Below are 22932 nucleotides of genomic sequence, written 5' to 3'. Positions count from 1 at the left end.
TGTTAGGCTAACTTACAGCTACAGTTGGCGTCATTACAGAAAGAAACTGCACGGAAAATCTGCTGAATCAGATCTGTCCGAAAACAAGATTACAAATGTCATTTTACAGCCAAAACCACAACCTACGAGTCCAATCAGGGCTTCGAGGAGCGTTCCAACGAGTAACGACAAGAAAGCTTAACATCCAGAAAGACAATCAACAAATCAATCCAAACCACATTGCACATTGAACAAAAACAAGCTTGTAGAAAAGTGGACTTACTTGTAGGATCTTGCAGCGTTCCGAGTGGCAGTCGATGTCCTCACAGGGATGGAACATTCCCAGAGTCACACAGTTCAGGAGGATGACCAGCATGGACGCCCGCTCGAACCAAGTGCAGCCGGAGTCAAGGACCATATCAACACGGAGAAACACCCACACAGACACGTGCGACACAGACACTGCAGTGACCTCCAGTGACCTCCAGTGACCTCCAGTGACGCCCAGTGACCCCCAGTGACCTCCAGTGACCCCCAGTGACCCCCAGTGACCTCCAGTGACCTCCAGTGACCTCCAGTGACCCCCAGTGACCCCCAGTGACCTCCAGTGACCCCAGCAAATCATTTTAAACACATTTTAGACTGATAAAAGTACAAACGTGCAGCCCTCATTCCTCATTCCAAACTAGAAGGTTCATTCCCAGAGTATGTTCTCTTAAGGAGTCTGAAGAAAGTGTGAAAGAAGTTAAAGGGAGATACTAAAGGAAGTGTGAAAGAAGCTAAAGGAAGTGTGAAAGAAGCTAAAGGAAGAAGCTAAAGGAAGTATGAAAGAAGCTAAAGGAAGTGTGAAAGAAGCTAAAGGAAGTGTGAAAGAAGCTAAAGGAAGTGCGAATGAAGCTAAAGTGTGAAAGAAGCTACAGGAAGTGTGAAAGAAGCTAAAGGAAGTGTGAAAGAAGCTACCGGAAGTGTGAAAGAAGCTAAAGGAAGTGTGAAAGAAGCTAAAGGAAGTGTGAAAGAGGTTAAAGGAAGTCTGAAAGAAGCTAAAGGAAGTGCAAAAGAAGGTAAAGGAAGTGTCAAAGAAGCTAAAGGAAGTATGAAAGAAGCTACAGGAAGTGTAAAAGAAGCTACAGGAAGTGTGAAAGAAGCTAAAGGAAGTGTGAAAGAAGCTAAAGGAAGTGTGACAGAAGCTACAGGAAGTGTAAAAGAAGCTACAGGAAGTGTGAAAGAAGCTAAAGGAAGTGTGAAAGAAGCTACAGGAAGTGTGAAAGAAGCTAAAGGAAGTGTGAAAGAAGCTAAAGGAAGTGTGAAAGAAGCTACAGGAAGTGTGAAAGAAGCTAAAGGAAGTGTGAAAGAAGCTACAGAAAGTGTGAAAGAAGCTACAGGAAGTGTGAAAGAAGCTAAAGGAAGTGTGAAAGAAGCTAAAGGAAGTGTGAAAGAAGCTACAGGAAGCTCCAGCTCTGTTTGTGAACATGTTGGTCGTTCAGAACGCATTAGGAACGTGAGCGACACGTTTGGAGCTGTGAAGAGTTTAAGAAAAAAATCATGTACAATGCCTTTAATAAAAGCTTTAAATAAAACAGTTTACATTAAATTCATTTGCAAAAACATGACTTAACAGGGGAAAAAGGCCATTTGAATGTCTTAAAAAAGTGTTGTTGACATAGACCGACATAATCCTAACTACCGTATTTTCCGGAGTATAAGTCGCACCAGCCAAAAAATGCATAACAGAGAAAAAAAACACATATATAAGTCGCACTGGAGTACGAAATGCAGTTGCAAGTGTGAAAATAACAAATAATATCACATATAAGTCGATCCGGAGTATAAGTACAAGTATATAAGTATAAATATATAAATATAAGTATATAAGTCGCACCCGGGCCAAAACTATGACTTATAGTCCGGAAAATACCACCTCTCTGTTTTTTCCCTCTGGTTTTGAACGATAGAAATAGACAGCCATAAAGAGTTGTCTGTGCGTACGTACCCCCAGCGGTCCACGCGCCTCAGTTTGAGAATCCCTGCTTTACAGTCAAACGGGCAAAGCAAACGCCGTCCCTGCCGTTGCTTTGTGATGAACGACCACATCATAAAATCTCTTTCTTATATTTATTGAAATGAAGTGCTGGTGACAGGCTTCACTGGACTAATTGATGCACACGGAGTTTAAGCAATTATAGACTCAAAATAAAGCCGTGACTTTAAACCCTCATTAGCATGATTGAGCGGTGTCTTTCTGACGCTAATTTGAGGCTATTCTACATCCAACATGTTACATAAATGTGTTTTTTTTTTTGCTTCCGTTTCTATATTTAAAGCGGTTCAAGGAGGTATTTCATTCTGTTTAGCCGTTAGCATAGGAACCTGCTACGACCCCGTAATCTACACTTTTGAGTCACGATCCAGCTCTCTGGGCCCCGCATCACGAATCCAAAGGGACACAATTAAAAACATGCTCGTTCCGGGGGCCATTACCGAAAGAACAAAAGCGTTACGGCAAAAGGGCGGAGTTAATTAAAAATAATGACTTGTTTTCTAAACCAATCAAATCGTGACAAGCCAAATGTCACTCGGGCGTGTCTAGACATCGTCCATCGGCCAGAACCTGAAGCGAAGCGACAGCACATTTGTCAGTGCGATAATATCTCTGGATTATGAGCTGTGTTTCCTGTTATAACTGCAAAAGTATCAATCTCCTGTTTCCATCGCATACGTTTCATGTCCCACAGAGTTTGAACATAATCATATCTTTGCCTTGTGTCTTTAAATTGTCTTTTCTTCACATTAAAACAAGACTTAAACGAGTGGAAGGTGAAAAATGTTAGTTTTTGGTGACGTAAAACAATGTTTGTGGAGCAGTTTTCATTATTTGATTGTGTTTTGGATCCACAATGTAAAGAACAAACGCTTTACAGGGATTTTTCAGCAACAAAACTATAGTTAATGGAATAAGACAATGCAAAATACATATGATAATGCCAAACTGTGGAACATTCCAGAAAGCGTAATTGCATCTCCATAGCAGAGCTTTACGGGGAAGTTTATCAGGGGAATAAGATAAGATAATATATTCCTTCATTATATTAAAGATACAGAGGGAAAGGAAAGATAACTTATAGGAAGTTTAAAAAAACACTCTTAATAGAAGAACTCAAACAACAAAACTCTTATTAACAAAACTCCTCTCATATCTTAATAGGGAATGGAGGAAAAATAAATAAATAAAATAAAATAAAAAGATAAAAATAAAATAATAATAAAATAAAGTCAAGTAAAAATAGCTAGCATAAAAAGATAAAAATAAAATAATAATAAAATAAAGTCAAGTAAAAATAGCTAGCATAAAAAGATGAAAATAAAATAATAATAAAATAAAATAATAATAAAATAAAGTCAAGTAAAAATAGCTACAGTTTCATTAAAAGTTGCCCCAATTAAGAAACTGCTCGTCGCTATGAAAAGTTGCACAAAAAGACAAAACAACAGAACAAAATTGGTTCAAAAACACAGTGGGATCAGCAGCCACGTTTGCACAGTTTGAAGCTATTTTTACGTAAGTTGAAAAACGTTATTGTCAGTCTTCGTTAAGAACGATCAAACTCTTTCGAACTTCTGCCACCGAACTGTAACTCAGTCCTTTCTGTTCCCGCTCGAGATTAGTCATGAATAAAACTTGATTTGTCTGATTTACAACACTTTTGGAGTCAAAGGATGAACACAGCCTTTGATCTTTGGTTTAACGGCAGCGCCACATTTTGTTAATCCACGACATTAAAAACACAATTTTCTTTCTTTTTTTTTACTATTTTATTTTTCATCAGGACATAAAACATACACAAACTAAACAGCAATTATTACACCAGAAGAGGGGGTAAAAAAAAAAAAAAAAAAAGCAAAACAAACGATACAGGAAATAAAAATAAAATTAATAATAATAATAATAATAATAATAATAATAATAATAATAGTAATGAATTAAAAAAACTCAAGAGCGTGCTAGACTTGGTGAGGTTTAAAGTTTTAGGAGCAAAAGTTGAGGATAAGGGAGTGGCCTCAGAAAAAAGGGGGGAAAGAATAAATAAATAAAAAGACAAAAAAACAAACAAACAACGACACGATTTTCATAAACCTTCTTTGCTTGTGTTTACTGCAGTTTTTTTTGCACATCAATATTACATCAAAAAGTATAAAAACTTCAATGGATACAAAGTTCTAGTCCCAGAAAAGCATCACATTGAGTTTTTAGTTTTACCGTTGAAAAATGTGAAGCTGAGCAGTTTTATCTCAGCTAAGTTTGAGTTTATTGATTGATTGATTGATTGATTGATTGATTTATACAGCTCATTTATAACATATATAACGATGTACTTATTTAGTAGTAAACCATTTCATAGTTCTTTTTACAAGTCATTTGGAGCAACTTGGCCTCAATTTCTTAATCATGCCATCCAAAAGTATCCATCCCTTGTTTCCATGGCGTCCCAGACACACAGTTGTAGTTGAACGTCGCCTGCTCGATGCCGCGGAAACATAAAGTTACATGTTCTACGGAGATAAATACCTTTTATGTCACGAGTCAAGTTTGTGCATTTTCTGGGGATGAGAGCGGGAAAGACATGGCAGCAAATGATAACTATTTTTCGGCTAAAAAGTGACGTAGTGGGGCTTTAAATGACTCTGTCTTTAAGATGAGGAGTGAGTAAATGCGGCGTGTTTTATGGAGGACTTAACACACAACAACCAGAACATCAATTATTTAAAGCCTTATGCTTAAGTGTATTGCTCATTTAAATATCATAATTCATGCGTGTCCTTGTGCACGCATAATATTAGTGCTTTATTAGCTAATGAAGCTGCTACTGCGACTAAAGAAACAGACTTTAAACTATTTATGCCCGTGATGTTCCTCCAGTGACAAACGACTGCGAAAACAATCATGACAAATGCACTTTCAGTTACGTCGCTCTTATTATTTATTATTTATTATGTTATTATGCAATTGAGTAAAAAAATCTAAAAAGTAAAAAAGAATCCTTTGTTATATCCGTATTAATACTTCGATGTGATTTCAATCGCAGCTTTTTTTTTTAAATGATTTTTTTTTTTTAATGCCTTCAAAAAAATGTTTTCAATACAATTATAACTTTAATATGCTGTGGATTTAATATTGAAGCATGAACCTCCCAGTGTCATACAGGCCTGAGCACGCTCACTCACACACGCTCACTCACACACGCTCACTCACACACGCTCACTCACACACGCTCACTCACACACGCTCACTCACACGCTCACTCACACACACTCACTCACACGCTCACTCACACGCTCACTCACACGCTCACTCACACACGCTCACAAACACACGCTCACTCACACGCTCACTCACACACGCTCACTCACACACGCTCACTCACACACGCTCACTCACACACGCTCACTCACACACGCTCACTCACACACACTCACTCACACGCTCACTCACACACACTCACTCACACGCTCACTCACACACACTCACTCACACGCTCACTCACACGCTCACTCACACACGCTCACTCACACGCTCACTCACACACACTCACTCACACGCTCACTCACACACACTCACTCACACGCTCACTCACATGCTCACTCACACGCTCACTCACACACGCTCACTCACACACGCTCACAAACACACGCTCACTCACACGCTCACTCACACACGCTCACTCACACACGCTCACCAACACACGCTCACTCACACACGCTCACTCACACGCTCACTCACACACGCTCACTCACACACACTCACTCACACACACTCGCTCACACGCTCGCTCACACGCTCGCTCACACACGCTCACTCACACACGCTCACTCACACACGCTCGCTCACACGCTCACTCACACGCTCACTCACACACGCTCACTCACACACGCTCACTCACACACGCTCACTCACACACGCTCACTCACACGCTCACTCACACACACTCACTCACACGCTCACTCACACGCTCACTCACACGCTCACTCACACACGCTCACAAACACACGCTCACTCACACACGCTCACTCACACGCTCACTCACACACGCTCACAAACACACGCTCACTCACACACGCTCGCTCACACGCTCGCTCCCACGCTCACTCACACGCTCACACACGCTCACAAACACGCTCGCTCACACACTCGCTCACAAACGCTCACTCACTCACACACGCTCGCTGACACACACACACACGCTCGCTCACACACACACGCTCACAGACACGCTCACACACGCTCACACACGCTCACACACACGGTCACACTCACACACACACACACACACACGCTCACACACTCACACACACACGCTCACTCACACTCGCTCACACACGCTCGCTCACACACGCTCGCTCACACACACACACACACTCACACACGCTCGCTCACACACGCTCGCTCACACACGCTCGCTCACACACACACTCACACACGCTCACTCACACTCACTTACACTCACACACACACACACACTCACACACACACACACTCACACTCACACAGTGTCAGCACATAAACAGCAGCGCCTCCAGGGATGGTTTCAATTAGAGAAAGATACACTCAGATCTGAACTGTCAAAACACAGCAGTGAGACGGCTCCTGCACATGTGCGATACACACTCAGCCACAGCAGCACGCTGTGTTAAAAGGGGAAATTGACCCACATTCCACATCATACATCTAAAGATTGACCCAAAAATAAATATTCTATACGTCACATTCTTCTATTTAATGCATCAAAAGCAAATAATTATCATGATCTAATTAATATATGTTAATTCAAAGGTAGAAGGTCTCCATGATGCTTCTATTGTGTTTTGGATTATTGTTTCAAACGATTTATTAGAAATGATTCATACATCAGACAACGATTGAAAGCTTGGTTTTGGAACATCTCATTACGTGGTCTCAAAATAAAGGCGTTGGTGGAATAAAGGAGGAGAAATAAAGGCGTGTTCCTCAGACCTCGCTCTTCTGGGTCCAAACACACTCTTAAGTCATCCACAAATCCATAACTTTCAAACACGACTCGCTGCTTTGAACCTTTGGGGGAAAAACAAGAGTCTAATTATGAATTTAAGTACTACATTGTTTTTCTTCTCAAGCCCAATTACTGTCAGAAAAGTGCAAAGAATCCATACGTCCCAGTCAGAAGGATGAAGTGTGAACATGAAAGTGGATCTACAGGAGGTGCACCTATGGGCTCACTCACAGGGTCGTTATCTGTGTGTTTGAGGAGGAACAGTGTTTTTAGTGGAGGCAAGACCGTGTTTGGATCCAGTGGAATTTGCAGTCAAATTTTAGACGATTTAAAAACACATTTAGCAAAAATGAAAAGGAAAAACTGCTTTTTTAACATTCGTAAATACATCGAGATTATACAGAAACTGAGACTAATGGAGGAAGCAGGACACAAAACACAGAACATGGACCAGTGCAGAAATGGTCATTGTAATTACAGCTTTGTCATTTCCATATTAAAGGTTGAATGGACGATTTTTTTGGCATAAATCTGAGTCTTGTTTCCTCGTGGCGTGGACTGCTGATTAGTCCCGCCACGTATCAATCATAAAACACACCTATCGCTCACCTGCAGCCTCGTGCTGCTCGTCCCCCGAGAGCAGCACGGTTCCGCATGTCTAAGCGCATTGATCTATCATAATATAGTTCCCTCAATGTACAGGACAAAATGAAGACAGAGAAAGACAGTTCGAGCTGACGCAGAAGTGGACGGAAATCTACGGGAGACGAGAGATGCGATGCGCTCTGTCGCGCTGATAAACAAACGCACGTGTGTGTTGTATCAGTCCACACGGGGGAGCGCGCACGCGCACTTCCACCTGCGTTCTCAAATCGCCGAAAAATCCTCCATACCGCCTTTAATAATTTATCAAATTGGACGGCTCATTACCTCTTCATTCTCACTCCAATAAAATATGATTATTGCATAAATAAAAGGTCATGTTCAGTGGCATCAAAACCAGGTCCAGTCCATTTTGAGATTTCAGTCTCGATACAACTGCATTGTGTGTGTGTGTGTGTCTGTACGTGTTAGTGTGTGTGTGTGTGTGTGTGAGTGTGTGTGAGTGTGTGTGTGTCTGTACGTGTTAGTGTGTGTGTGCGTGTGTGTGTGTGTGTGTGTGTGAGTGAGTGTGTGTGTGTGTGTGAGTGTGTGTGTCTGTACGTGTTAGTGTGTGTGTGCGTGTGTGTGAGTGTGAGTGTGTGTGTGTGTCTGTACGTGTTAGTGTGTGCGTGTGTGTGAGTGTGTGTGTGTGTGTGCGTGTGTGTGAGTGTGTGTGAGTGTGTGTGTGTGTCTGTACGTGTTAGTGTGTGTGTGTGCGTGTGTGTGAGTGTGTGTGTGTGTGCGTGTGTGTGAGTGTGTGTGTGTGCGTGTGTGTGAGTGTGTGTGTGTGTGTGTGAGTGCGTGCGAGTGTGTGTGTGTGTGTGCGTGCGTGTGTGTGTGTGTATATGTGTCACCGCTCTTCTTCCAAAAAACAGAAAGTTCACGTTGTCAGGTTCTTGCTACATTTACTCATCAAATCTCACACTTTTCACAACTTTGATCCGTCTTCATCATTTCAATTTTACAGAAACTTTCTTCCGATTTAGACAAAACTACGAAAAACACACAGAAGCTTTAAAGTTGTAAACAAAAAGTTAGAAAGTTAGAGGGATTATTTCGTCGCTCTCACACAGAAGAATCCCTAAAAGCATGGAAAAGTTGCCTGCTGTCCTATAAGCAGGCTCTGCGTAAGGCCCAAACCAGATATTATTCAAATCTAATAGAAGTCAACAAAAGTAACACTAAATTCCTTTTCAGCACTGTAGCTAGGCTAACAAACTGTCACAGTGCAGTAGAGCCCTCAATCCCAGCTACACTTAGCTCTGATGATTTCCTCCTATTTTTTAATAATAAAATAAAAACAATCAGAGATAAATTAGATGAAATTACCCCCGCTATTAGCCCTGAACTAGCCCATGCTGTAAATCTAACGTCCCATATAAATCCACCTGTAAACCTAGAAAGGTTCACAGCTGCTGATCAAGCAGAGATAACTTCAGCCATTATGTCCTCTAAAAGCTCAACTTGTGTCCTAGACCCCATTCCAAGCAGACTCCTCAAAGACATTCTCCCCCTAATTATAGACCCTATTCTTAATATAATAAATACTTCACTCGAAAGTGGCTATGTTCCACAGTCCTTCAAACATGCAGTCATTAAACCTCTTCTGAAAAAGCCTAATCTAGATCCCAACCTATTGGTAAACTACAGACCTATTTCAAATCTTCCCTTCGTCTCTAAAATCCTTGAAAAAGTTGTAGTAAAACAGCTTTGTCGCCACCTGCAGGACAATAACTTATTTGAAGTTTTCCAGTCAGGGTCCAGAGCCCACCACAGCACTGAAACTGCACTAGTTAAAGTCACAAATGATTTGTTATTAGCCGCTGACGATGGACTGGTCTCAATCCTGGTTCTGTTGGACCTCAGCGCAGCGTTTGACACCATCGACCACAACATTCTACTGCAGAGGTTAGAATGTGATGTAGGTGTTGGAGGAACAGCCCTCAGCTGGTTTAAATCCTATCTATCTGATAGGTTCCAATTTGTTAATGTAAACCAGAGCTCCTCACCAAGCTCTAAAGTAATTTACGGTGTGCCACAGGGTTCGGTACTCGGTCCAATTCTGTTTACTCTTTATATGCTGCCATTAGGCAACATTATCAGAAAGCATGGCATTAACTTCCACTGCTCTGCAGATGACACTCAGCTGTATTTATCAATGAAACCTGATCAGAGCGATCAAGTAGACAGACTTAGTACTTGTGTGAAGGAGATAAAAACCTGGATGACACTAAACTACCTGCTTCTTAACCCTGAAAAAACCGAGGTCATTGTGCTTGGCCCTAAGCATCTACGAGACGCTCTATCTGAGCAGATAGTCACACTGGACAATGTCAGTGTAGCCTCCAGTTCTACTGTAAGAAACCTTGGAGTCTTATTTGACCAGGAGCTCTCATTTAAAGCTCATATAAATCAAGCTTGTAAAACAGCCTATTTCCATTTGCGCAACATCGCCAAAATCAGAGGAATCCTGCCTAAAAGTGATGCTGAAAAACTTATCCATGCATTTGTAACGACTAGATTAGACTACTGTAATTCCCTGCTTGCAGCGTGTCCTAAAAGCTCCATAAAAAGCTTTCAACTGGTTCAAAATGCAGCAGCAAGATTACTAACAGGAACAAAAAGAAGAGAGCACATTACGCCAGTGCTGAAGTCTCTTCACTGGCTCCCCGTCGAGTCTAGAATCAAATTCAAAATTCTACTCTTGACCTACAAAGCCATAAATGACATGGCCCCATCCTACCTCAAAGATGCTATAGAACCATATCATCCAAACAGAGCTCTTCGCTCTCAGAATGCCGGCCTTCTGGTGGTGCCAAGAGTCTCTAAAAGTACTGTAGGAGGTAGAGCGTTTAGCTACCAAGCCCCTGTGTTATGGAATCAGCTCCCGACCCATGTTAAATATGCTGACACAGTCTCTTCATTTAAGTCCAGGCTTAAAACGTTCCTCTTCGAAATCGCTTATGGTCAGAGTAGTTAGGAACAGAAAGATAAACCCACAGCTTCAGCTACGCTGCCCTAGGAGTAACTATGCTGGGGGAAGTATGACAGCTTGAGCACTATCCTCTTCTTCTTCTGACTACTTATGCTATCAAACAATATTTATTTTTTGATTCCACTTGCAAACTGTTCACCGCCTTCTTTTCTTTCTCTCACTCCTGAGGACCTGTGGACCCAGATGCCCCTCCCCTGGTGAAGTGGTCCCTGCCTTGTGTGGACGGTCCCTCATCTGCCTGAAGAGTGGCTCTAGCTCGCCTCCGACGGTCCCTCTTCTGCCTGAAGAGTGGGTCCAGTTCGCCTCAGTCGGTCCCTCATCTGCCTGAAGAGTGGGTCCAGCTCGCCTCCGACGGTCCCTCGTCTGCCTGAAGAGTGGGTCCAGCTCGACTCAGACGGTCCCTCTTCTGCCTGAAGAGTGGGTCCAGCTCGCCTCCGACGGTCCCTCATCTGCCTGAAGAGTGGGTCCAGCTCGACTCAAACGGTCCCTCATCTGCCTGAAGAGTGGGTCCAGCTCCAGTCTCCTCGTGTCCGTCTGTCTGTCTGTGAGAGTCGGATCTCTCCTTCACTGGAACTCCTCCAGGTTTCTACGCTTTTTTCCCAAAGAGGTTTTTTTGTAGTTTTTCCTGGCCGAGAAGGAGAGTCTAAGGACAGAGGACCCTGGGACATCGTCCCTCGCCACCACAGACATTGTCTGACTTCATCGCCACCACAGACATTGTTGATTCATTTCTCCCTGTGGCCCTCAGAGGCAACTGTTGTTGTGATTTTGGGCCTTACAAAAATAAATTGATTTGATTTGATTTGATGTGATTTTGATGAGCCACAGAAGGACGCAGAAGGACACATAAGGATGTAGAAGGACACAGGAGAAGGACGCAGAAGGACGCAGAAGAAGGACACAGAAGGATGCAGAAGGACACAGGAGAAGGACGCAGAAGGACGCAGAAGAACGCAGAAGAACACAGAAGGACGCAGAAGGACGCAGAAGGACGCAGAAGAAGGACACGGAAGGATGCAGAAGGATGTAGAAGGACAAAGAAGGATGTAGAAGGACACGGAAGGATGCAGAAGGATGTAGAAGGACACAGAAGGATGTAGAAGGACACGGAAGGATGCAGAAGGACACAGAAGGACGCAGAAGGACACAGAAGAAGGATGCAGAAGGACACAGAAGAAGGACACGGAAGGATGCAGAAGGACGTAGAAGGACACAGAAGGACGCAGAAGGACACAGAAGGATGCAGAAGGACGCAGAAGGACACAGAAGAAGGACACAGAAGGATGCAGAAGGACACAGGAGAAGGACGCAGAAGGACGCAGAAGAACGCAGAAGAACACAGAAGGACGCAGAAGGACGCAGAAGAAGGACACGGAAGCATGCAGAAGGATGTAGAAGGACACAGAAGGACGCAGAAGGACACAGAAGGACGCAGAAGGACGCAGAAGGACACACAAGAAGGATGCAGAAGGACACAGAAGAAGGACACGGAAGGATGCAGAAGGACGTAGAAGGACACAGAAGGACGCAGAAGGACACAGAAGGATGCAGAAGGACGCAGAAGGACACAGAAGAAGGACACAGAAGGATGCAGAAGGACACAGGAGAAGGACGCAGAAGGACGCAGAAGAACACAGAAGGACGCAGAAGAACGCAGAAGAAGGACACGGAAGGATGCAAAAGGATGTAGAAGGAGACATAAGGACGCAGAAGGACACAGAAGGATGCAGAAGGACGCAGAAGGACACAGAAGAAGGATGCAGAAGGACACAGAAGAAGGACACGGAAGGATGCAGAAGTACACAGAAGGATGCAGAAGGACGCAGAAGGACACAGAAGAAGGATGCAGAAGGACACAGAAGAAGGACACGGAAGGATGCAGAAGGACACAGAAGGATGCAGAAGGACGCAGAAGGACACAGAAGAAGGACACAGAAGGATGCAGAAGGACACAGAAGAAGGACGCAGAAGGATGTAGAAGGACACAGAAGGATGCAGAAGGATGTAGAAGGACACAGAAGGACGCAGAAGGACACAGAAGGACGCAGAAGGACGCAGAAGGACACACAAGAAGGATGCAGAAGGACACAGAAGAAGGACACGGAAGGATGCAGAAGGACGTAGAAGGACACAGAAGGACACAGAAGGACGCAGAAGAACACAGAAGAACACAGAAGGACGCAGAAGGACAGAGAAGGACGCAGAAGGACGGAGAAGGATGTAGAAGGACACAGAAGGACGCAGAAGGACACAGAAGAAGGACACAGAAGGATGCAGAAGGACACAGAAGAAGGACGCAGAAGGACGCAGAAGGACGCAGAAGAACGCAGAAGGACACAGAAGAACGCAGAAGGACAGAGAAGAACACAGAAGGACACAGAAGGACGCAGAAGGACGCAGAAGAACGCAGAAGGACACAGAAGAACGCAGAAGGACACAAAAGAACGCAGAAGGACGCAGAAGAACGCAGAAGGACAGACAAGAACACAGAAGGACACAGAAGAACGCAGAAGGACAGAGAAGAACACAGAAGGACACAGAAGGACGCAGAAGAACGCAGAAGGACACAGAAGAACGCAGAAGGACGCAGAAGAACGCAGAAGGACGCAGAAGAATGCAGAAGGACTCAGAAGAACACAGAAGGACACAAAAGAACGCAGAAGGACACAAAAGAACGCAGAAGGACAGAGAAGAACGCAGAAGGACACAAAAGAACGCAGAAGGACACAGAAGAACGCAGAAGGACACAAAAGAACGCAGAAGGACGCAGAAGAACGCAGAAGGACAGACAAGAACACAGAAGGACACAGAAGAATGCAGAAGGACAGAGAAGAACACAGAAGGACACAGAAGGACGCAGAAGAACGCAGAAGGACGCAGAAGAACGCAGAAGGACGCAGAAGAATGCAGAAGGACTCAGAAGAACACAGAAGGACACAAAAGAATGCAGAAGGACAGAGAAGAACACAGAAGGACACAGAAGGACGCAGAAGGACGCAGAAGAACGCAGAAGGACACAGAAGAACGCAGAAGGACACAAAAGAACGCAGAAGAACGCAGAAGAACGCAGAAGGACAGACAAGAACACAGAAGGACACAGAAGAACGCAGAAGGACAGAGAAGAACACAGAAGGACACAGAAGGACGCAGAAGAACGCAGAAGGACACAGAAGAACGCAGAAGGACGCAGAAGAACGCAGAAGGACACAGAAGAACGCAGAAGGACACAAAAGAACGCAGAAGGACAGAGAAGAACGCAGAAGGACACAGAAGGACGCAGAAGAACGCAGAAGGACTCAGAAGAACACAGAAGGACACAGGAAAGTTCGACTCTACAGTGTCTGGGACAGTTAGGAAGGCGTTGACATGATTTACGTCTCACTGCAGGACACGTTCCAATATCTCAAACCAAATACAAAAAAGTGGGGGGAAATTAAATATCATTTAAAAAATCTCAAAATAAAAAATATCCCAAATTAAAAGCGTTAAACACAAAATGACCTCATGTTTTTGTGGAACTGATTTCTTATTAAAAAAAATGTCACAGGAGAGAAAAAGGCGTTTTTCACTCTCAAACGTCAAATAACCAAATATGAATTGCTCCGAGTGTTTTTTAATTGAACGTTGCTCATTTGCATATTCCTCCTCTGACTGATATTGTGTGTCTTAATAAGACTCGTCTGCTTGATGCAACCTGCTGAAACTCGGGCCTCGCAATTTCCCGTTACGTCCATGAAAGGAAGATGGATCAAAGCGCCGAGAGTTTTTTATTCTCATTTTGTATTTTTTTTTACAGAAAAGTCACGTGATTAAAGTCAGAAAACCCTGCGGTCCCAAAAGTGACAAAAGAACCCTCCCGGAAAAAGAATACGTTCCAAAAGTGTGAAAAGTGCAGTGACATTTGAATGGAATCAGCGTGGAAAGCAGACTGAGCAGGAGTGAGACCATTTTCTGCCTTTTTAGAATTATTTCCCAAGGTTGATGAAGGAAAAGAGACGCCGTCGATTTGGTGACGGGTGAATTTGATCAGAGAAGACGTATGAGTGAAGGTCACGGGATGAAGGACAAGGTCGTCCGAAGGATCCACTCTCTGCAGACGCTCGCACTTGTTGACAGAAGAATCCATATGTTGAAGAAACAGAAATCTGGGCCGCACGATTTTGGGAATATGTTTATAATTTGCAATATACGTGTTTTAAAAGTAGAATTCTGTTCCTCGTGTACAACATCTGAGAGAAGACAGGAAAACTGCTCAACTCTCACCAGAATCCTGAGCAATTAAGCACAAACTAAGCTATGTAATGAAAATATATCCAATCCATTTTATTTATATAGCACGATTTACACAACCAGAGGGTTCCAAAGTGCTTCACAGCAGGTAAAAGACTACAGAGGCATAAATAGGATAAAAGTAATAAAATAAGATATAAAAACAAAATCAAATAGAAAATTAAATCAAACAAACACACTAAAATCAATGGAATAAAAATAAATACAATAAAATAAATAAAAAGGTGCTGCCCTCCCAACACATATAAAACATACAATCAACACACTACATGGTGTTAAAAGCCAGAGAAAACAGATGGTTTTAAGAAGTGATTTAAAAAGAGGCAGTGAGGAGCTTTTCTCATGGGGAGTGGCACTTTGTTCCACAGTTTTGGAGCTGCCACTGCAAAGGCTCGTTCACCTCTGACCTTTAGCCTAGCCCGTGGCACTGTAAGGAGTAGCTGGTCAGCTGATTATATATAATAATACACATAAACGAATAATAACAAGAAAATGAAAAGCAGAGCTGGGCAGGACCATACAGGAAGTAATTAAGCGGATAATGAGGTCGCATCCAATGGAAAGAGGGGTTAACGCATTTTACGGCAAAAAGTGTAAGTCCCTTTTTGTCCGTCGTTTGATGAATTTAGTTGAGTCCGCCAGTTATTTTTTTCCATGGTGCGTATGTCAGTTATGATGTCTGTCCAGTCCTTAATTGTGGCCAATAGTATGTTCCATAGATATCCATCCATTATGTTCATGGAGGGAGTTTTGAGGCCGAAACACATTGTTCCAAACTTCAGTGAAATAATGATGAATAGAAAAAGAAATACATCTGTTTTTTCTACAAAAAGACAGGATATTGTGATATATTGTGCAGCTTTACCAAACAGTGTCGTTACTTCTGATAATATCACTCCATTTGCCTTCACTTTCATCTTTAACGATTGCCTGGAAAGTCCAGAATTATAACTCTCAGTATTTTTCTACGGATTGATCTGTTTTTTGTCTCCACGTGTTCTACAAGCGGATTAGCCAATCGGGGACATGCGCGGTCATGGCTGCTTACGAGGAAAAGAAAACGAATACAACTGAAAAACCTTTCTGCAGAATCAATGAGCGCAGCACAAATCTCTGAGGTGAAAGAAGTTTGATTTAGTTCAAAATGACAAACAACCAATCACTGAAATAAACTAATCTGATTGGACTCGAGTTTGACTCGGGGCGTGATGGAGTGCGAAGTGACCAGACTGAGAAAGTGTATTCATGCGTTCGCACACACACTTGTGCAGTGGCAACCGAGTCCGCCATTTTGAATGGGGCACAACAGCACGTCTACTACATACAAAATCCAGGAAATACGAGGCCAAAAGGCCAAAAACCTGCGTTCTGTAAGGTCATTGTTCTGTAAGGTCATTGTTCTGTAAGGTCATTGTTCTGTCAGGATATTGTTCTGTAAGGTCAATGTTCTGTAAGGTCATTGTTCTGTCAGGATATTGTTCTGTAAGGTCATTGTTCTGTAAGGTCATTGTTCTGTAAGGTCATTGTTCTGTAAGGTCATTGTTCTGTCAGGATATTGTTCTGTAAGGTCATTGTTCTGTTGACTGACCAAGGAATGAGAGCTTTGTCGTGTACCTTAGTTTGCCGTTTTCGTCTAAAGAATCAAAGTATTCATAGCTCATTATGCCGTAGAAAAGGATGCAGTCGTGTTGTTTTTTATATATCGCGTGCCCCTTTTAAAATGGCCGCTATGGGGAAGTGATGACGTCACCGCGAACACATGTATTCTGTATCCCAGGCAACTTAAACGAGACCCGGTTTATTGTATTTCTTCTTTATTGTGACAGTAAACACACTGCAGTTTTAAATTGGATTGTTTTTAGCTTCATTCACACTTGTTTAATGAATCATTTTCCCCCTCTGAGCCTCAAACATAGAATGTCCCAGTTTTATGACATCACAGGTCGAGCTCTGAGATATTCTGTTGTTTTTAGATTCATAAATCATCACCTCATTCTGAGCATTTGGGCCTAAACGCACGTTCATTACAACTGCCCTTCTGTTAGCACGTCAGGGACAAGCTAGCTTTTGATCTCTCCCCGTGGTCATTCCCTCTGCAGCCAGTAGATGGGGCTCAATGTCAATGCCAGACTCAGAGAATGCCACGTACGCTTTTAGAAATCACCTTTTTGGAAGCTCTAAACCATGAGACGCCAAAGCAAAGTACAAGAGCATGTTTCAAGATCAAAATAATGCAGAATATGTAGAATATGTCTCCTTTAAGCCCTGACATGATTTCGACCCCATGTAAAACGTATGTTGGTGTTTTCAGCAGCATCCACAATGACATCACTGTTAATATTATACAACTTACAACTTATTTAAAGTGCCTATGACAGGTTTTTACAATTTTTACTTTATTTGGTGTATTTATACCTGTTGTACATGCACATTATAGTTTTATACCGATCGAGCAGGTATTTTGTGGAGAAAACTTTGAAAAAACTAGAAAATGACAGGAAGTGACATCACACCAGGGACAGGAAGTGACATCACAACCAGAGAGACTCATTCCAGTCAAAGTTTATGCAGAATTTACACAAAGAAACTAAACGTTAAGTATATTTTTATTTGTGAAATAAAAACAATTGTCACATTTGTTGAGTTTTTTCCCAGTGTTTGCTGGGTAATTTCCTAGTGTGATGTAATCAATTACAAACAGGAAGTGGAATTATAAACCTTAAAAATGTGCTATTCTGCAATAACATTTTTATAATTTTTTGCCAAATTCAAAATATATTTATCTTAACTGCATTTTAGTTCAATGAGTTATCCGACCTGTCATAGGCACTTTAAAGATGTACTATGTAACCTTTCTGGTGTAATGTTCCACAGTATGGCATTAAACATATCTAATTTACATGTATTCAATTACAGGTGTATGTATTGTTAAGTTATACATAAAAAAACATGCATTTTGACACCTGCTTGTATCCATGGAATTTAACTGTGGAAAGCAATCTCATCTCCATGGAGACAAGCAAGTTACAGAGCGCACATTTAATGAACAATTCCTTTAATTATGACCAAAAAATGCCAAAACATCTCACTATCCTTTACTTCCATCCGTCTTTTCTGTGGCATGAGACGTTTCCCCTTCAGAGGGCACAAACTTTTCCAAAGCCGTTCATATGAATAAATAAAACGGGCCCCCGAGTATTTTCTGAGATGTGCTAAACAGCTAGCAAAGCGCGCGCATCCAGGGCTTAGCGGTCAGGCTTCTGTCAGCCGGAGACAGACACCGCCCCACCTGTACCGCTTCTATCAGAATCCCAAAAAACATCTCGGAGCTCGTCTTTCACTTTCCCTCAGACGTGGAAACTTTTCTTTCTTTTTTAAGAAAGAGGAGAACTTGGCACTGACTAAAAAAGGAATACGCGATGGAACGGAGCGAAAAGAGGGCTCATGAAATATTGAGGGCGACCGCAGTGGGTTCTTTTGTGCGATCTGAGCGTGTGCGCGGCGAGGACGGAGCGCGCACGTGTCTTTTGTCAGCGACAGGCCAAAGAAAGGATTTCAAAGAGGGAAAAATATATCTGAGAAGGCAGATTACGGTGCGGCGATTTAGGGACGTTCTGACTGTGATGGGTTTATAGGTATGGCCAACAGAAAGTGCTTTACAATGCATTAAAAACAACACATAAACATAAAATACATGAGGTCGAGTAAAGATAGACGTATGACTGAGCACAGATGAACCAGTTGAGGAAGCGCCATCAGGAGAATTGGCCACAGAACACCAATTATACTCGAGTAAGTCTACCTTCAGAATACTCTAGTATAGTAGTATAGTGATCTAATCTAATGGTCCCCAACCTTTTTTTACGCAGTGACCCTTATTTTACCCAAGGATACGTTAACGACCCCAAACATGCTTCTCCTGCTTGAGAAGTGACTGTTTCATAAGGGAAAATAGCTTTTTTTTCTGGTTAATAAAGATAGAACAGTAATTATCATAAAATACTGCAGTAAATTCAGCCACTGCACCACGACGTTTGCTTTTGACATTAAATATAAAACTGATCACACAAAGCCCTCACCTGCTTTGAAGGAGAATGGATCATGGAAATCTGCAGTTCACGATAATGAGCAGCAGATTATTATCATAATTTTTTTTTCATTTGTGCCAAAAAAGCTTCTCGACGCTGGCGAATCTGTCCACAAGAGAATAAAGATGACTCCAACAAGCATGAATCGCTCTCGATCCAAATTCCAGTGGTTAAATGAGAAGGGAAAACAATTATAATGTGGTAGAAAAGCTCTTAAAAGTTGGTTTTGCACAATAAGTCTTTAAAAAATACCTCTCCGCTTTACCGTAGAGCTATTGATTTGGGTGAGAGTATATAAATGCTGCATCGACCTCCGGCTTAGCACCAAACAACTTTCTACAATGAGAGAAGTAAAACCAAAGACAAACGTCCTGCTTCACTCTCTTCTCTCATTTTACTGCCGACTCAGATCAATTCCACCCAAATCTCTCTGGGGCAAGAACTGGCTCACACTTTCAGACTTCAACCTTGTTTTCTGCTGTTTCTCTGTGACGCACACGTTCTAAACTGCATTTGTAACATTGGAAACGGTGTTGATTAACCGGTGCATAAATGGTGGATAGAACAATGTATATTTTAATCATGTGTATTTTTATTTTGTTTTCTTGCAGAGCTTTTTTCTTGTATATTGCTGAACTGCTTCTCTCCTCAGAATCAAATCAGAGAGTTATTGATTTGCACTTTCCAACATCTACCACTCTCTTTTTCGACTTTAGGAATCATCACAATCTAAAAAAAACAGACAAAAGACGAGATTGGGTCCACGAGAAAGACAAGATTTGAATTGATAGTAAATATATGGTGTGGTTAAATTCAAGAGTTTGGCCCCATCATTTTTGATTTATGTAAATAAAAAAAAAAAAAAATAATAATATTAATAATAATATTTCAAGTCTTTGGTGTATAAACAGTAATTGTTGGCTCCAAAGTTTTGTAAAGTCACTATCACAGTAAATAGTGTACTGTGAGATGATTATTAGCCATATCATCCAACCGAAGGTTTTGTATATCGTTATGTACATCATAACTGAAACACAGCTTTTTTCTTGTATTAATTATTATTCATTTATTATTGCTTCTCAAACAGATGTAACTCAGAGTGTTGAACCCTTTCTTTGTCCGTGACAAATGAAATCTTTGTTAATCTTTGTTAATTTGGATGACTTTTGAATATCTAAGTTTTAAGTATTTTCTTGGTCTTACACTCCTTCTCATATACACCAAAACCATATTGAATTATTCTGGAAAATATTCAAATTTGTCTTATTAATAAGTCGGTGTAATCCCTCATTTGTCCAGGCGTGTTCCATTGTAGAAAAAGCTTCAGTTGTTTCATCTGGACTTTCTGTTAGAAAAACAGAAATGGAGGGCTAAGATTCAACCTTCCTGTAGTCTATAATGGAATATTGAACCCCTGGAGAGGTAGAGGACCAGGACATTTAGATGCTAATCAGGTCCTCAGGGCGAGTGAGCCAGGGTCTCACAAAGACAAAGAGGAGACTAATAAAATAAGATAAGCCCATTAAAGGTCTGAATAGGCTCGGTAGATACAAAGAGGGTAAGTTTCGGTTGAAACAAACAACTCTTTCCACTTCAGGAAGGCTCCGCCCAATGGGCTGGATTTACCACAGAATAGTACAAATATCGGAGTTCTCTAAGTAAGTAAGTAACTCAAGTAGTTACTAAACCTGAACCATTATTAATAAACTACAGTCTTTGTTCAAGCTTTATTGAGGCCAAAGTGTGACCAATGATGTCACAAAGGCCAAGCAAAAAACACCAACGTTTCATCGTCTATTCTGTCAACCCCTTCGCCTTCTCCGCCGCAACAGCAGCAGCAGCAGCAGCAGCATCAGCAGCATCAGCAGCAGCAGCAGCAGCAGCAGCAACAGCAGCAGCAGCATCAGCAGCATCAGCAGCAGCAGCAGCAGCAGCAGCAGCAGCAGCAGCAACAGCAGCAGCAGCAGCAGCAGCAGCAGCAGCAGCAGCAACAGCAGCAGCAGCAGCAGCAGCAGCAGCAGCAGCAGCAACAGCAGCAGCAGCAGCAGCAACAGCAGCAGCAGCAGCAACAGCAGCAGCAACAGCAGCAGCAGCAGCAGCAGCAGCAGCAGCAGCAGCAGCAACAGCAGCAGCAGCAGCAGCAGCAGCAGCAGCAGCAGCTGCAGCAGCAGCAGCAGCAACAGCAGCAGCAGCAGCAACAGCAGCAGCAGCAGCAGCAGCAGCAACAGCAGCAGCAGCAGCAGCAGCAGCAACAGCAGCAGCAGCAACAGCAGCAGCAGCAGCAGCAGCAGCAGCAGCAGCAGCAACAGCAGCAGCAGCACTTCACATGTCCCACAATCCCCCCGTCTTTGCAGCGTCTTAAATAAACAATAAGAACTGCAGTGATCTCTGGTAATGCGCTCGGACGCCCTCCGCACCGCCGCTGTTTCTTTAGCCGTAGGAAGCGGCTATTAATCACCATCCACTCTCCACGTCCTGAAGGAAGAGGAGCAGATTCTTTTTCACGGGGGACTTGTGGCACGGAGAATCCCGCAGTGTAGCTAACGGGGCATAAACCAGAGCAGTTGCTGACGCGGCTGCTTATCGGCGGCTGAGTAAGGGGCCCGGGAGTTAGCGCGCGAAAAGAAGAACTGCTGGAGTGAAGCAGGTGTCACGTCGGATACTCTGGAATGTTTAACGGGGATGGAGCAAAGGAACGTTAGCGTGTGGTTAAAGGTGATATATTATGATGTTTTTTTTTGTATTTGGAAAAAAAACTGCATCGCGCTTAGATCGTTTATTTACATTTTGCTCACCGTAAACTGCAGTATTGATCTGAAATGGCTTAGTAATAGAAACAGGTCCATTGACTTTCTGTTCCAAACTGCAGAACTGAGAAGCCCCGACTGATTTGATTGATTTTGTACAACTGCATACATGGATGTGGGCGGGGCAAGGGTGGTAAATGAAAAACTGAAATGTTCTCAAGCCTCAGTTACAGGACAAAAAGGTACGACACAAAATGCAGGAATCAATTAAAATACAAGCTTTGAGCAAATTGCAATTTTGTGATGTCTTTGGATTACTATAGAATTCATAATTAGACTTTATAATCAGGCGCAAAATTTCTGACTCTTCCCTTAGGGTCTTTAGGGTGTTTGCTGATTCTGTACATGTTCTAGTTTGCGTTTTACTTGATGAGGAAAACGATTTAGAGGGAAATCTCATGAAAAGAGCCTAAAATCTGCAGGTATTTTCCTCCATGTCTTATCTTTTCACCTGCTGTGCACATAAATCCTCCATAATCCCAATAAAAGTAATTAGGCGACCAAGACATATGTAGGTTGACTAGGACGACATTCGACTAAACAACTAAAGATTTACAGCGCCACAGAAACACACAAACATCTCAAACATCTTTGCGGCGTCACACAAAGCGACTGTGTGAGAACTGCTGATGTGATGAAGTATTCAATTCAAAATGGTGCCTGTTTAAAAGCTCCTCTGCCCCCGGTTTATGACCAGGATCTGCTCTGAAACAACAGCTTCTGGAGTGCTCAAGTCAATGCTCATGAGCGGACTTAAAGGGAAACCTAACTTGACTCTTTGCTTTTGCTTTGGTAACGCTTTTGTTTTTTATCCCTCATCTTTTCTTTCTACTTCAACCTTTCATAACATTTTACAGCAGCACATACAGTTGACATTACAAACACACACACAGCACACGGCCAAATAACATTAGACATAACTAAGCACAAAATCAAGATCAAGATTTTTCAACAGGATTTTTCAATAAAAATTAAAAAATAAATAAAAAATCGGTCTCAAAGATTTGACAAAATGCATCAGAGTTGCCATTTAACCTCGCTAATAGTTTATTATCCAAAACCATGTGCCGTATACTGTCCATCCACCTGCAAAAGTCTGGAAGCACACA

The 22932-nt window shown here is 42.4% G+C and overlaps 1 protein-coding gene across 12 annotated transcripts in view; it reads right to left on the bottom strand.

Moving 5' to 3' along the window:
- Positions 1-408, bottom strand: part of cacna1g (calcium channel, voltage-dependent, T type, alpha 1G subunit) — a 296305-nt gene extending 295897 nt beyond the window's left edge. For all 12 annotated transcript variants that reach the window (XM_072455517.1, XM_072455513.1, XM_072455523.1 and 9 more), the window contains exon 1: positions 263-408. In XM_072455517.1, coding sequence (XP_072311618.1) covers positions 263-397 — 135 coding nt within the window. In that variant the 5' untranslated portion in view covers positions 398-408. The remainder of the gene's footprint in view (positions 1-262) is intronic.
- Between the last annotated feature and the right edge of the window lie 22524 nt (positions 409-22932).

This window comes from Eucyclogobius newberryi, unplaced genomic scaffold (genome assembly GCF_026437365.1).
Source record: "Eucyclogobius newberryi isolate DKJ021-1_F unplaced genomic scaffold, fEucNew1.0.hap1 SCAF_20, whole genome shotgun sequence".
Lineage (NCBI taxonomy): Eukaryota > Metazoa > Chordata > Actinopteri > Gobiiformes > Gobiidae > Eucyclogobius > Eucyclogobius newberryi.
This window is presented reverse-complemented; position numbering and strand designations above follow the sequence as displayed.